The 14,108-nt window shown below is 46.9% G+C and overlaps 1 protein-coding gene across 3 annotated transcripts in view; it reads left to right on the top strand.

Moving 5' to 3' along the window:
• Positions 1–4,880: 4,880 nt before the first annotated feature.
• The window catches only part of LOC125449440 (G protein-coupled receptor 137Ba-like), a 38,069-nt gene continuing 28,841 nt past the window's right edge, over positions 4,881–14,108 (top strand). The window contains exons 1-3 of one of the 3 annotated variants that reach the window (XM_048525224.2): positions 4,881–5,057; positions 9,115–9,633; positions 11,212–11,637. In XM_048525224.2, the coding sequence (XP_048381181.1) occupies positions 11,266–11,637 (372 nt within the window). In that variant the 5' untranslated portion in view covers positions 4,881–5,057; positions 9,115–9,633; positions 11,212–11,265. Of the gene's footprint in view, positions 5,058–9,111; positions 9,634–11,211; positions 11,638–14,108 lie in introns of all 3 variants that reach the window. The other 2 variants (XM_048525223.2, XM_048525225.2) reach the window with 2 other exon arrangements.

The raw sequence follows: 14,108 nt of genomic DNA, 5'->3' as shown, positions 1-14,108 counted from the left end.
TTACATTTCCTGAATTCATTCAGAAATCTGCTGTCTAAGGTCCTCGCATCTTCTTCTACTCCCCAGTCAAAATAGCAATTATTTTGTCAGATATATTTTCACAAGAAAAACAGACAGTGAGACGTTTTACAAGTTGCCATACCACATTGCTTTTAAATTAATAACAGACGTCATAAACAAAAAGAAAGAATAAAGGTTCATCATAGTTCAATTAAATGGCTCCTGGGGCCAGGGTGTGCTGGAAACTCAGGCCGAGACTGCCGCACTGGGCCAAGATGAGGCCTCGGCGCTGGCACTAGGCCTTCACTCCAGGCTGCTGGAATAGCTGGGCAGCCAGCAAAGAAGAACTCCATGATGGGTGATCGCCCTGCCAGTCCCCAGGCCTAGACCGTCATTCTGGGCCTACAGAAACCACCTCGTCACTGGGCCAAAAGATGCTTTTGCCGAAGTTATTGAAAGAAGGTACGGCACCATAATAAGTGGAAACATTTTTTAAAAAAGCGTAGAAAGAATGAAATGAAACTAAAGCAGATGGGGCAGATGGGGTCTGTGCTCCTGGGCTGAGAAGCCTGCAATTTCTGCTGTAACTCCACCACTAAGTTGAAAAAAAATCACACCTCAACACCACTTAGCAATCCAATTTCCAGTCAAGTTATGCCTTTCATCTCAAATTTCTCAACCTGATCCACTGACGCTGCTTGGCCTGCTGTGTCCATCCAGCTCTACACCTTGTTATGTCGGATTCTCCAGCACCTGCAGTTCCTACTATCTCTGTTACCTCATAGGTAGTGCCAGAGACAGTAGGAACTGCAGATGCTGGAGAATCTGAGATAACAAGGTGTAGAGCTGGATGAACACAGCAGGCCAAGCAGCATCATGGTCCTAAGATGCTGTGTTCATCCAGTTCTACACCTTGTTATCTTGGCTTTTTCCAACAATTGGCAATGGACTCAAGGTCATTATTACTCTCCTAATTGCAGAATTTTTTTTTAACTGAATTTTACCATCTGCCATGGTGGATCTCGAACCCCAGTCCCCAGAACATTACCTAAGTCTCTGGGTTAACAGTCCAACAATAATGCCACTAGGCCATTGCCTTCCCATCACTGTCACCTGTTATCCCACTGAAATCCATAGATGATTCCTGGCTTCTTCCACGGGAACAATTAAAAGCCCAAAGTTCAGCTCTTTGTGAGTTTCACCTTGTTTCAGGGCCTGTACAAAGTCAGCATGGCGTTAAGGGGCACACGCGAGTGGTACGGAGTTTAAGGGGACAGGTTTCGGGCCTAGGTAATATTTGTGACAGAATAGAGTGAAAAGTGTGGTGAGGCCTACTTGACACTGGGGACAACTTGCTGCATCTGTTGAACACATTGCCAAGCGTGAGGGGTTGATGTACGTTAATCAAGGTGCAAATTGCCAGTTAAGGCCGGGGTCGGGGCATGGAGTTTGCGTTTTATTGCTTGTTAAGTGCCACTGCTCATCTCATTAATATATTCATCTTCCCATCCCACCAAATGTGCTGATCAAGACGGGCGCCATGAAGTCTCAACGCAGAAATTGGAGCGGGCGACTTCAGCTTTGCTGCTGCCTGCATGGGGCCTCCATATTCCCCAGCTCCAAACATTATCACAAGGCACGACCCATAGACACCCAACTTAGGACCATACAGCACAGAAATAGACCCTTCAGTCCAACCAGTCCACGCCAAACACAATCCCCAAACTAAACTAGTCCTGCTTGCTTGTGCTCGGCCCATATCCCTCCAAACCTTTCCCTGATCGTGTACTTATCCAAATGTCTTTTAAATGTTGTAACTGTACCCACACCCACCATTTCCTCTGGAAGCTCATTTCTCAAGCGAACCACCCTCTGTGCAAAAAAATTTGCCCCTCATGCCTTTTTAAAATCTCTCCTCTCACCTTAAAAATATGAAATCCCCCCACCTTAGGGAAAAGACACTACCATTGACACTATCTACACTCCTCATGATTTTATAAACCTCTATAAGGTCACCACTCAACCTCCTACACTCCAGTGAAAAAAGTCCCAGCCTCTCCTTATAACTCAAACTCTTCATTCCCGGCAACATCCTGGTAAATCTCTTCTGAGCCCTCTCCAGCTTCATAATATCCTTCCCATAACAGTGCTCCAGAAGAGGCCTCACCAACGTCCTGTACAACCTCAACATGATGTCCCAGCTCCTGTACTCAAAGGTTTGAGCAATGAAGGCAAGCGTGCTTAACGCTTCCTTAACCCCCTGTATACTTGTGACGCAAACTGCAAAGAATTATGGACCTGAACCCCTAGGTCTTGCTGTTCTACAAACTACCCAAGGCCTTTTAATTGAATAAGTCCTGCCCCTGTTTGCTGTACCAAAATGCAATATTGTGCATTTATCCAAAACAAACTCCACCTGCCATTTTTCAGCCCAACTGGTGAAGATCCCTTTGCAATCTTAGAAAACCTTCTTCACATCTGCCAACACATCACTGTGTTTCCCCGCCCCGCTCACAAGCTCCTCAAAAAGCAAGAATTTGCATCACAGGATGTGCCAAGATGAGCACAGGAGGCTACAAGGACACTTCGTGCTTGGGGAGGGCAGCTGACAAATTGACCAGGGCTGCATCTCGGGCCTGCTCACTTTCTCTCTACTGGGGGGGCCACTCATTCAGCGTCTACCTGGAGCCTCACAGCGCCTCCACCAATTAGCACACTGCCAGGTCAATAGTCCTCAGTAACAGGGGGCCGATATCTTGCTGCACGGCCATGTTTTAACCTATCTCACTTATGCACCACATGGTGGTAGGTCAGACAACAAGCTCACTGCATGTGCTTCGGAGAAGCAGACCTGTCACAGAGTCTTAGGGAGCAGTCTTTCACTGTCAGTTGAGGGGGGTGTCGTAATATGTCAGGGGCTGCCTCTGATACTGTTTTGCACCAGCAAACCAACTTTTAGCGATTCATACACAAGGACACCCGGGTCCCTCTGCACAGCAGCGTCCTGCAAATTTTCCACCATTTAAGTAACAGTCCATTGTACTGTCATTCCTATCAAAATGGACGACCTCATATTTACCAACATTGTACTCCCCCTGCCAGACCCTTGCCCACTCAACCAACATTTCTCCCTCTGCACTATTACTCATCTTCGTGTCTTCTGTGAACTTTGATATACTACACTTCGTCCCTGACTCTAAATCATCTATGTAAATTGTAAACAATTGTGGTTCCAATACTGATCCCGAGGTACACCACTAGCCACTGATCTCCAACCAGGAAAACTCCCATTTATCCCCCCTTTTTGCTTTCTGTTAGTTAACCAATCTTCTATCCACACGAGTACAATACCTGTAATGCCGTGCACCTTTATCTTATGTAGCAGCCTTTGGTGCAGCACCTTGTCAAATGCCTTCTGGAAATTCAGATACACCACATCCACTGGTTTCCCATTGTTCAACATGCTCATAATATCCTCAAAGAATTCCAGTAAATTAATTAAACTTGACCTGCCTTTCATGAACCTAATGGGACAATTTCTATCCAGATGCCTTGCTATTTCTTCCCTGATGGCAGATTCAGGCATTTTTCCTACTACAGAAATTAAGCTAACTTGCCTTTTGTCTCCCTCCTTTTAAAACAGTGGTGTCACATTTGCTGTTTTACAATCTTCAGGAACTGCTCCAGAGTGCCGTGAATTTCGATAAATTACCATGAGCATATTTGCTATTTCCCTCACCATCTCTTTTAGTATCCTGGGATGCATGCCAGCAGGGCCAGGAGACTTGTCTACCTTTATCCTCATTAACTTGCCCAAATCTACCTCTTTAGTGATAATGATCATTTCTAGGTCCTCACCTGCCATGCCTCCTTGTCATCAATGATCAGCATGTTATTTGTGTCTTCTACTGTGAAGACTGACACAAAATATCTGCTCAGCGCCTTGGCCATTTCCTTATTTCCCATTGTTAAAACCCCCGAATGCATCCTCCATGTGTTGTGATCAGTGGAGTGCTGGGAGATATTAAACTCTTACAACCTTGGTCTCACTATACAAACACTCCAACCAAGAAGAACTGTGGAGGGCAAGTCCTTGAATGTCTTAAGACAGAGATAGATACCCACTGAGGATCACCGAACCTGAAAAGTTAACTCTGGTTTCTCTTCACAGATACTGACAGAGTTGCTGAGCTTTTCCAACAACTTCTGTTTTTGTTTCTGATTAACAGCATCTGCAGTTCTTTCAGTCTTGTTTGTAAATATTTTCTTGATTGGTAAGGGGACCGAGGGTTAGGGGGAGTAGGAAGGAGAATGGCCTTGAGAAATATGTCAGTTGTGATCGAATGGCGGAGCAGACTTGATGGGCCAAATGGCCTAATTCTGCTCCTGTATCTCCTTCTTGTTCCGCTTTGGACTATTCGGAGGAAAGGAGAAGTGAATGTTTCAGCTATTACCCTTCTTCAGGGCTGTTTTGGGAATTACCCTTCGCCATGAGTCCTGAAGAAGGGTAATATCTGAAACGTTGACTGTTCCTTTCCTCCAGATGCTGCCTGGCCTGCTGCGCTCTTCCAGCCTCCTGTTGTTCGATCTTAGATTCTAGCATCTGCAGGATTTTTTTGCCTCTAAACCTGACCCATGCTGCATGGGAAAGACTACAACTCCCGCGAAGCTCCGCGGCCGCCTTGGTACGCATGCGCGTCCTGGCTCTTCCACCCCTCCCCCCCCTCAACACCAGAGGAATCAGAGTTTCAGCGGCAACCGGGCTTCACGCACGCGCAGCCGCTTCGGTGGATCGTGCGGCCGGCGCCCCGACTCACGGGAGTGAGCAGGCGCATTCGGAGGCAGCGGCGGCAAGACGCAGGCGCGGTCGTTTGGGGAGTGAAAAGCGAAGGGAAGGCGGAGTCACCGGCTGACGCGCAGCCGGGACGGGGGCCGGCGCCCGCCCCTCGACGGAGTGAACGGGTCCGAAAGCTGAGTCCGCTGCTCGAGTCGAATTCACAGAGGGAGGCGCTGGACGGAGTTTTAAATCGCTCGGCAGTCGAAGGATGAAGTGGGAGGTGAGAGTGGGGGTCGCGGGGCGAGCTCGTCTCCAGTTGACAGGGAGTTTGGAGAGAGACAAGGGAGTCTGTCAGAATCTTCCATTGGTGGAAGAGGAAGGGGGGGCAGAATTGGGGATGGAACCACTTTCCCTCTCAGCGCGCCCCCCCATCTGTCCAATGGTCTCGGCTGTTCCTACCTGTGTAAAAGGTGGTCCCCATAAGACCTTCCAAAGTCAAGGAGATAGACTGCCTACACCCCAGTTGGGGGCATGGGCAAAGGCTAATTCATCAGGGGGAGGGTGAATCCTCCCTCAGGTCTTGACTTACCAGGGGTGGGGGACTTCCCTGGGACTGAGTTTAGATTAGATTAGATTCCCTACAGTGTGGAAACAGGCCCTTTGGCCCAACAAGTCCACACCGCCCCTGGAAGCATCCCACCCAGACCTTGCCCCCTATAAACCACACACCCCTGAACACTACAGGCAATTTAGCCTGGCCGATCCACCTAACCTGCGCATCTTTGGACTGTGGGAGGAAACCGGAGCACCTGGAGGAAACCCACACAGACACGGGGAGAATTATCGGGGGGTAGGGATTTCCTCTGGACCAGGTCATTTGGGGGAGGCGTGGAGACATTTTCTGGATATGTGGGTGGTAGAGACTTCCTCAGGACCTGTACGTTCGGAGTAGGGACTTTGTTGGGGAGGTGGAGACTTCCTGTGGACCGGGCTGTCGAGGGAAGTGAAGGGAGGCCAGTGCAATACCAACATTCGTAAGGCATCTGGTTGGGTACATGAATACAAGGGGTTGAAGCGGGGTACCGGCCAAATGCCAGGACATAGGACTTGTTTATTTTAGGATATCTATTCAGCATGAACGAGTTGGACCAAAGGGACTGTTTCCATGCTGTACAACTGTACGACTCCGGTGGGATGGGAGAAACGTCCCAGTATCTTTTGGGAGATTGGGCATCGTTCGGGCACTGGATATGTACCAGACCCCCCAAAACCCGGTCCCAATGAAGCCTCTTTTCCCCCGACAACCCAGTCTAGAGGAAGTCATGACCCCCACCCCGGCAACCTGGTCCAGAGGAGGTCTCCGTTCCCCTGGCAGCCTAGCCCAAAGGAGGTCTTGACCCCCCCTCAACAAACAGGGCCGCAGGAGGTCCCTGCCCCCCCCCCCGACAGTTGGGGGGCAGGAGGTCCCTGCCCCCCCCTGACAGTCGGGGCCGCAGGAGGCCCCTGTCCCTTTCCCCATCCCCCTGACAGATGGGGCCACAGGAGGTCTCTACCTCCCCAAGAATGTCAGCTCATCCCGTACACTCGCTACCATCACTTCTAGAGTTCATGACGGACTTTGTGTTTGATTCATTCCTTGTGTATTGGTTAGGCCAGTATTATTGCCCATCCTTCATTGCTGTTGAGAAGATGGTGGTAAACCTTTTGAACTGCTTAAGTCCATAACTTTGTAGGTACACCCAATATATTGATAGGAAGAGAATTCTAGGACTTTGATCCAGCGACACTGAAAGAACAGCGTGGGTCAAAATGATGTATGACCTGGAAGGCATTTTGTAGCTGCAAGTGGCCCCTTGTCCTCCTAGAAGGTAGAGGTCGCTGGTTTGATAGATGCTGATGAGTTATTGCAGTGTGTCTTGGAGATGATAATTGGTGAAGGAGACAGTGCTAATACACAACCAAAACTGGCTGCTCTGCCCTGAAGGGTGTCCAGCTTCAGCGGTTGCTGGAGCTGCATCTATCCAGGGAATTGGACAGTATTCCATCACATTCCAGACCTGTGCCTTGGGAATTTCTTTAAATTCTTCAGCCAGAGAACAGTGAATCTGTGGAACTTGTTGCAGAAGCTGTGGAAGCCACGTGATTGAGTGTGTTTAAGACAGAGGTAGGTTCTTGATTAGTAAGGGAGAAGGAAGCAGAATGGGCTTGAGAAACATTTCAAAGAGTGGGGCAGACTTTCTGGGCTGAATGGCCTAATTCCGTTCTTCTGGACTTATGAGATGATGGGGAGGCACTGGGACGTCAGGAAATGAGCGACTCACTGCACAATTCTCTGACCTGCTGTTTATTTTTTTCTGAAGAAGGGGCTAGGCCTGAAACGTCAGCTTTCCTGATCCTGTGATGCTGCTTGGCCTGCTGTGTTCATCCAGCTCTACACCTTGTTATCTCAGATTCTCCAGCATCTGCAGTTCCTACTATCTCTGAAACGTATTTATACATCTAGTTCATTTCTTGTTAATCTTGGCATGTTAACTGTGGGGGATTTGGCAGTGGTAATGCCGCTTTGTGTGTGTGTCTATCTGTTCGTTCAGCAATCTAAACCAGATAGTGCGAGGGAAGTGGGGAGAGGCAGCAGTATTAGCTCACAGTACAGTCCCTCATATTGTTTTTTTGGATCAGGATTTCACATCCACTTCAGTTTTTGAAGGAATGAGAGATGAGCAGCAGCTAATTTGTTTTAAATGTTTATCCCTGAGGTATCTAAGAGTTTCGTGCCACATTTATTTTCGGTTATATTGACTGGTGTTTTTTTTTCTGAGGTTCATTTTAATGAATGTCTTTGTGTTGGTGATGAATTTCTGTCTGCTGTAGCGTGGCCTGAGGTTTTTAATACTTCCATTCTTGGACAATAAACAGTAACAGCTCTTGTTAGGGGAAAGGAATAGCCTTTTGTTAAGGCAGCTATGGTGCAGCTTATGGCTTAAACGCTTGACATTTTCTCCCTGTAAATTACTTGCAGTTTGCAAGCACTCAAGTAGATCTTTTGGCTGGTGCAAGCTTTATTTTTTTTTCACCCAGCAACCCTGCATTAAATTCCTGTATTTCGTGCGTGCATCATTGATAGGGAGTTTATGATTTTGTGGAAAAATGACCAATCTTCAAGAGAGAACTTGGCCCGAGAGGCTTGGAAGGGAGAGCGTTGATGGAATGTGGTCCAAGCAGGCACTTCCCAACAGTTAATTGGTTAGGCGTCAGTCTGAACTTTACAAATGTCTTTCTCATCCCAGTTTTTATGATCGCAATTTATTGTGAAATTGGTCGGAACAGGATGAAGTAATTCTGCAACTCTTTAAAATGTTTGGCTGTCCCTCCTGTGTGTGGGGCATGCTTCTTCCCTTTGTCCCAACTCCGACATTTTTGTTTGAAGCAACAGCTATTTTGTTTAGGGGATAATCAGTAAGTAGAAATCATTAGAAGATCTTGTCAGTTCTGATAACATTGTCAGTGTCAAGCTATTATTAAAACCTTATCTGAAGCTTTATGTGATGAGATCATGCCTTTGTGGTCATTTGTGCACACTTCTTTTTAGTCCATCTAACTTTGTTTCAGTTTATCAATGAGGGAGTGGAATATTTTGTGTTTCAGACTTGCAGTGTTCAAAATAAACATTCCCAGAGCAGGCATGGTGGACCTCTCTAAATTGTCCCCTTCAAAGATTTCATAGATACAGAGTAAAGCTCCCTCTTGACCTTCAGCATCAAACGCTCTTGGTACAGGGACATCACAGGGTTGCATACGGCGTAAAGTCCCCATCAAACACTCCCAGGATGGGATATCATGGGGTTGGATACAGAGTAAAGCTTCCTCTACACTGTCCCCCATCAAACACTCCCCAGGACAGGGACAGCACAAGGTGAGATACAGAGTAAAGCTCTCTCTACACTGTCCCCCATCGAATCTCCCAGGACAGGGACAACATGGGGTTGGATACCGAGTAAAGCTCCGTCTGCACTGTCCCCCATCGAATATTCCTAGGAAAGGGACAACACTGGGCTCGATACAGAGTAAAGCTCTTGCTATATCATCCCCATAAAACAAGAGGGCGAAGTAAGGTTAGCTACAGACTAAAGTTCCCTCTGAACTGTAGCAAATATTTTATGTTGCATGTCAGTCACTGCAAAGTTGATTCTTGGAGTTCAGTTGCTTGGGTTGGGAGCAGCCCTGTTTTGACGGAATTGTGGTTCATTCTGTTATGATGTACCTGTTGGACTTATGTGAGAGCATTGCACTTGGTGATTATGAAGAAGTGTAAAAGTATCTCTTCTTTTATTTAGCAGGTGGAAGAGGATTGTTCTTTATATCTGCTGATCGCCAAAGACTGACAGTGTGCTGGATCAAACCGAACCATGCCGGGGTAGATGACAAGTGCCTTTGAGGGGCTCTGGGCTACTTTCACCCAAGCTGTGCATTCAAGGGCAGGAAGACACCGTTCTGGTCCTGAGTTAATGACGGTCTCCCAACAGTGGGGATGGGACCAGGCTACACATTGTTAACATCGGCGCAATCCACTATTGGAGCAACACTGCGGTCCTGCCAGTGGGCTCGGGGGTGTGGGAGAGTTAGAAACTGGAGAGCTGTTTAAACTGTGAAGGAGAGAGACCACCCAATTTTGCCAAGAAGTTTAATATCGCATTTTTACTGACTGGTCCATTCCGACAAAGTTTGGCACCAGCTGATTGAGGAAGAAAAGCTGGAACTAGCAGACAGACATTTTGCCTCTTTCACGTCTTTGAACTGGACCTGATTTTTGCCTCTGCTCAGCCTCCTGTTGGTTTTGTCCCTTTGCCATCTTTGAGGTGAGAAGGCTACTGGAACCAAACTCTCAACTTTAATTCTGAGCATTTCAGGTCTACATTAACCATCGTGGGAGATTCCTCTGTGCACAGTATAAGTAATTGGGAACTCATTGAAACAAAGTCAGTCTGATGGACATTCAATTCTATTGTTTCACTTTTCCCCAAGGTTAAACCATTGATTTTTCTTTTTCCTGTGTTTTTATCCACGGAGTGTGTTCTGGTGCTCATCCAGAGTCGTAGAGACTGCCTCCATGCTGTGTGACCCTTTGGTCCAATCAGTCTATGCTGGCGGTAATCCCAAACTAAACTAGTCCTACCTGCCTGCGCTTGGCCCATATCCCTCCAAACATTTCTTATTCATGTACTTAACTAAATGTGGGGTTGTAACTGTACCCACATCCACCACTTCCTCTAGAGGTTCTTTCCACATGCATACCACTCTGTGTTTTAAATAAAAAGTTGCCCCTCATGTCTTTTCTGAATCTTCGTCCTCGCACCTTAAAAATATGCCCCATAGTCTTAAAATCCCCTATCCTACGAAAAAGCCTACAAATTTGAAATTCAATTTCCGCACCCCCGACCCCCACCACCTTTTAGTTGCAAAATCAATGGACTATAATCTGTTTGGAAGGCACCCAGGAGAAGTCTTGACAAGTGTGGTAACTGCCTGGATCCATTACTGAGTCACCTTATGTCCACAGTACCAAGGCTGTGCACAAATCCCCTACCCTTGTGCTGATTCAGCAGCCTCACTTTGGATGCTGCTCAAAAGCTGATGGCATTTGGATAATGTCGCGCTGCCGTCTGCTTTTCATGAAGAGCTTCACTGTATGTGCCCAGCTTGGTATGGATTGGGTACATGCCAGGGTTCCCAGAATGGAGAGAACACAGTTATTGTCAACCAGGTGGAGAAGATGCAGTGGGAGCAAATACTCATGACCATGGGAAAGCAGTAACAGAGATTGCTGCGGGTCAAATGATTCCCTCTGAGGTACCAGCTTTTGTGGCTGATGGTACCTTCCCAAGGAGCCATCTTGCGCTTACAGAAGTTGGCTGAATTTCTGTTTCTTTTAAGATTACTTCACCTTGAAGTTAGAAGTTACCCAGAAAGGTTAAAGACCTGAGGGCGGCGGGAGGGGGGTTGAAATGCCCACTTACTTTTTTTTTCTGCCCAGTCAGATACCATTCCATTGGGTTTGGGCAGTAGTTAGTACTTTTACAAAGTGGGATGATGTCTACGTCTGAGCCTTAGTGCTGCGGGAGGAGCATTACAGCTGAATCCACTGCTGCCTTCACATAACATCCCCAAGCTGTCTTCTACTGGAAGAAGTCACCGCACAATCATGCTGGGGGCATGACCCCGGACCTCTTTCTATCAATTGCTTAACTAGAATTCATACTTCTGAATTCCCCTTCCCACCCCAGCAACTGTTGATTTTGAAAGCCTCCTGGTAGTTTTGGTTAGAGCGGGGTTATGTGTCCATGTGTTCAGCACTCCTCTCCATTGGAGGTGACTGTCTGTTATCTGCTGATTGATTGATTAATAAGCAGTTAAACTCTAAACTTCTCTCCTGGTAGGTTATTCTGAGATCAGTCTGGTGCAGAGTGGCCATCTTGTTTCTGGACCTGAAGATGGAAGGTTTACAAGTTATGGATATTGCATTGAGTACCGTGAGCCCAGAGCCCCTGCAGCCTGCTGTTCCACCCTCAGTTACGTTGGGACTGACCATTGTTTACACTGCACTTTACGGATTCCTCTTCCTCCTGGTCTACATCCAGCTCTGGCTGGTGTTGCATTACAGGCACAAGAAGTTCAGCTACCAGACTGTGTTTCTCTTCTTGTGTCTGCTGTGGGCTGCTCTGAGGACTACTCTCTTCTCGTTTTACTTCCGAGACACCATCCAAGCCAACACGCTGGGCCCTTTTTCCTTCTGGCTGCTCTACTGCTTCCCAGTCTGCCTGCAGTTCTTCACCCTCAGTCTCATGAATATGTATTTTGCTCAGGTAATTGTGATAAGCTTTCTTGCAGCTTGGGAGGGCTAATTTTGTTTGACTTCAGACCAGGCATTGTAGCAAATTGAAAATCTCCCTCAGGCCGCGATTGTTAGTATTGACAGGTGTGTGTGCTTCTCTGTTTGTTTTTGAGCTGGCATCTTTATTTTAGAGATTCTCGAACGATCTCTTTTTACCTGGGCCAAACAGGAAGTGTGACATTTTAAAAATTCATTCATGAGATATGGGTGTCGCTGGCCAGGACAGCATTTATTGCCCAACCCTAATTGCCCAGAGGGCAGTTAAGAGTCAACCACATTGCTGTAGGTCTGGAGTCCTGTATTGAGTACCAGATGTGTTTTTTCTGATAATCAACAATGGTTTTGTGATCATCATTACACCCCTAATTCCAGATATTTATTGAATTAAAATTCTGTTCTCCGCCATGGAAGGATTCGAACCTGGATCCCCGGAGCATTACCAGGATCTCTAAATTAAGAGTCTATCATTAATACCGATAGGTCATCAGTTCCCCATCTGCTCCAGCTGAAGGGTGAGAGTTCAAATCCAGCTCCTAATCATTAGGGCTTAGTTTGAGGCAGTGCTACTTCTCAGAGGTGACATTTTAGAGACAAATGCGAAGATGAGTTTAAAGACCCAATAAACACACATGCACGCGCACACACGCTTTTGTGCGTGCACAATCTTGCTATCACTCTCTCACTCGCACGTTCTCACCCCCATGCCAACATGTGAAACAAACATGTAACTCAATCCGTTTAGTATTTTCTGGAGTCTTATCAAATGCATGTCAACTCCCAGTATTGACAACACTTCAGAAATCTTTGTTTCTTGGAGTTGTTATATATGTAAATGCGCGTTTCTTTCTCAAAAATGTTTGCACCTTAGACCAGGTGTGCAAAGGCAATTCAGCCACCTCCATTTTTCAAATCGTAGAATCCCTACAGTGTGGAAGCAGGCCATTTGGCCCATTGGTTCCAGACCACCCCTCCAAAAAGCATTCCACCCAGGCCTGGACCCGTGCTGCCCTATGATCGAGCCCCTCTTGTGGCTTACCCTCCTCAATCCTTAACAGGGGAACTAATTTATCACAGACTCTCCCTGTTCTTTCATCTGTAGAAATAAAGACCTTCTCTGCAGTGTTCTTTGTGATCTCAGGAGGCTGCAAAGTGGCTCACGGCCAACAAAATGTGGCAGCCAGTTTGTGCAGAGCAAGCTCCCACAAATGGCATTTTGTTGTTATATTGGCTAACATGGTTTGTTGACGTTTGGCTGAGCGAGAAATGTTGATCGGAGCTACTCCCTTAGCTCTCACCCTTGCTCTGTTTACATTTGGCCTCAATACTGTTTAGTACCCTTCCATTAATTATTTCCAGGTAGCTCCAATTCCCAATCTCTCTTGTGCTCAGTCACGTGGTGAGATATCTTGGTTCATTCTTACCTCCTCTGGCATCCCACAGCAAGGGCCATTTTAATGCCTTAAGACTCTTGCATGGTGCTACAGAAACCTTCTGTTCAAAGGTTAAACCTGCCCTCTCTCCTTTCAGTATGACTGGATCCTGAAATGACTGATGTACTACAAATAAAGATGCAAATAAGCCAGCAAAAATCAGCCGAACCCAGTTTATTATTTTTGTGAGCACAAACAAGATAAGCTAGTGGAGAGAGAGTAGGAGCTGTAGATGCTGGAGAATCTGAAATAACGGGGCGTAGAGCTGGATGAACACAGCAGGCCAAGCAGCATCAGAGGAAGCCTTCCTGCTCCTCTGATGCTGCTGGCCTGCTGTGTTCATCCAGCTCTACACCTCGTTATCTCAGCTAGTGGAGAGTTCTGGCTTAATGTTTGGTTTCCCCTTGCATTTGGGAAACTGACTTGCATTTTATAGAAGTCAGATGACACACTTGCTCCTTGCCTTTTTTGTTTCTGATCTGTCCGTGTTACAAGGATTTTGTGACATGACTGGTTGACAGTTTGATGGTTGTGTGTCAATTCAGAGGTTGTTGTGCAATGCTGAGATGAGCTGCAGCTGCTGACAGGAGAGAAATTAGCTTCCTGCTGGCCGACGGTAAATAGCTCATTCAGATCAACAGCCAGGCTTTATTCCCAGTCTGCACAGTCAGGATTCCTGCTTGGCAAGCATGCCCATTGGTTTGCATCTGTCCAAAACTTTGTTGTGATGTCCTCTTGTTGTTGAATAGCAGCTGGCTAGATGCAATTGCTAAGAAGAGCCTTTAGAAGATAGGCAGCACGTGTGGATCGGAAAGGAATTGTCATGTTCAGCAAGTGGGCTGGACGAAAGTAAAATGCTGGTTTGAAAGTAGTGTCCTGCAGATCTGTGGCAAAAGCAATGTTTATTGCGCTAGTGGTTAGTGTTTAAGGGGGAGCAGGGAGGGTGCTGGTGAATCAAAACTTGTCTTTTCTTAGTAAGCTGAGCACCAGTGTTCCGAGTGTCCTCTGGTCT

Source organism: Stegostoma tigrinum, chromosome 42 (assembly GCF_030684315.1).
Source record: "Stegostoma tigrinum isolate sSteTig4 chromosome 42, sSteTig4.hap1, whole genome shotgun sequence".
In the NCBI taxonomy this organism is placed as follows: domain Eukaryota; kingdom Metazoa; phylum Chordata; class Chondrichthyes; order Orectolobiformes; family Stegostomatidae; genus Stegostoma; species Stegostoma tigrinum.
The sequence above is the reverse complement of the archived record's forward strand: the minus strand, read 5'-3'. Positions and strand labels throughout refer to the sequence as shown.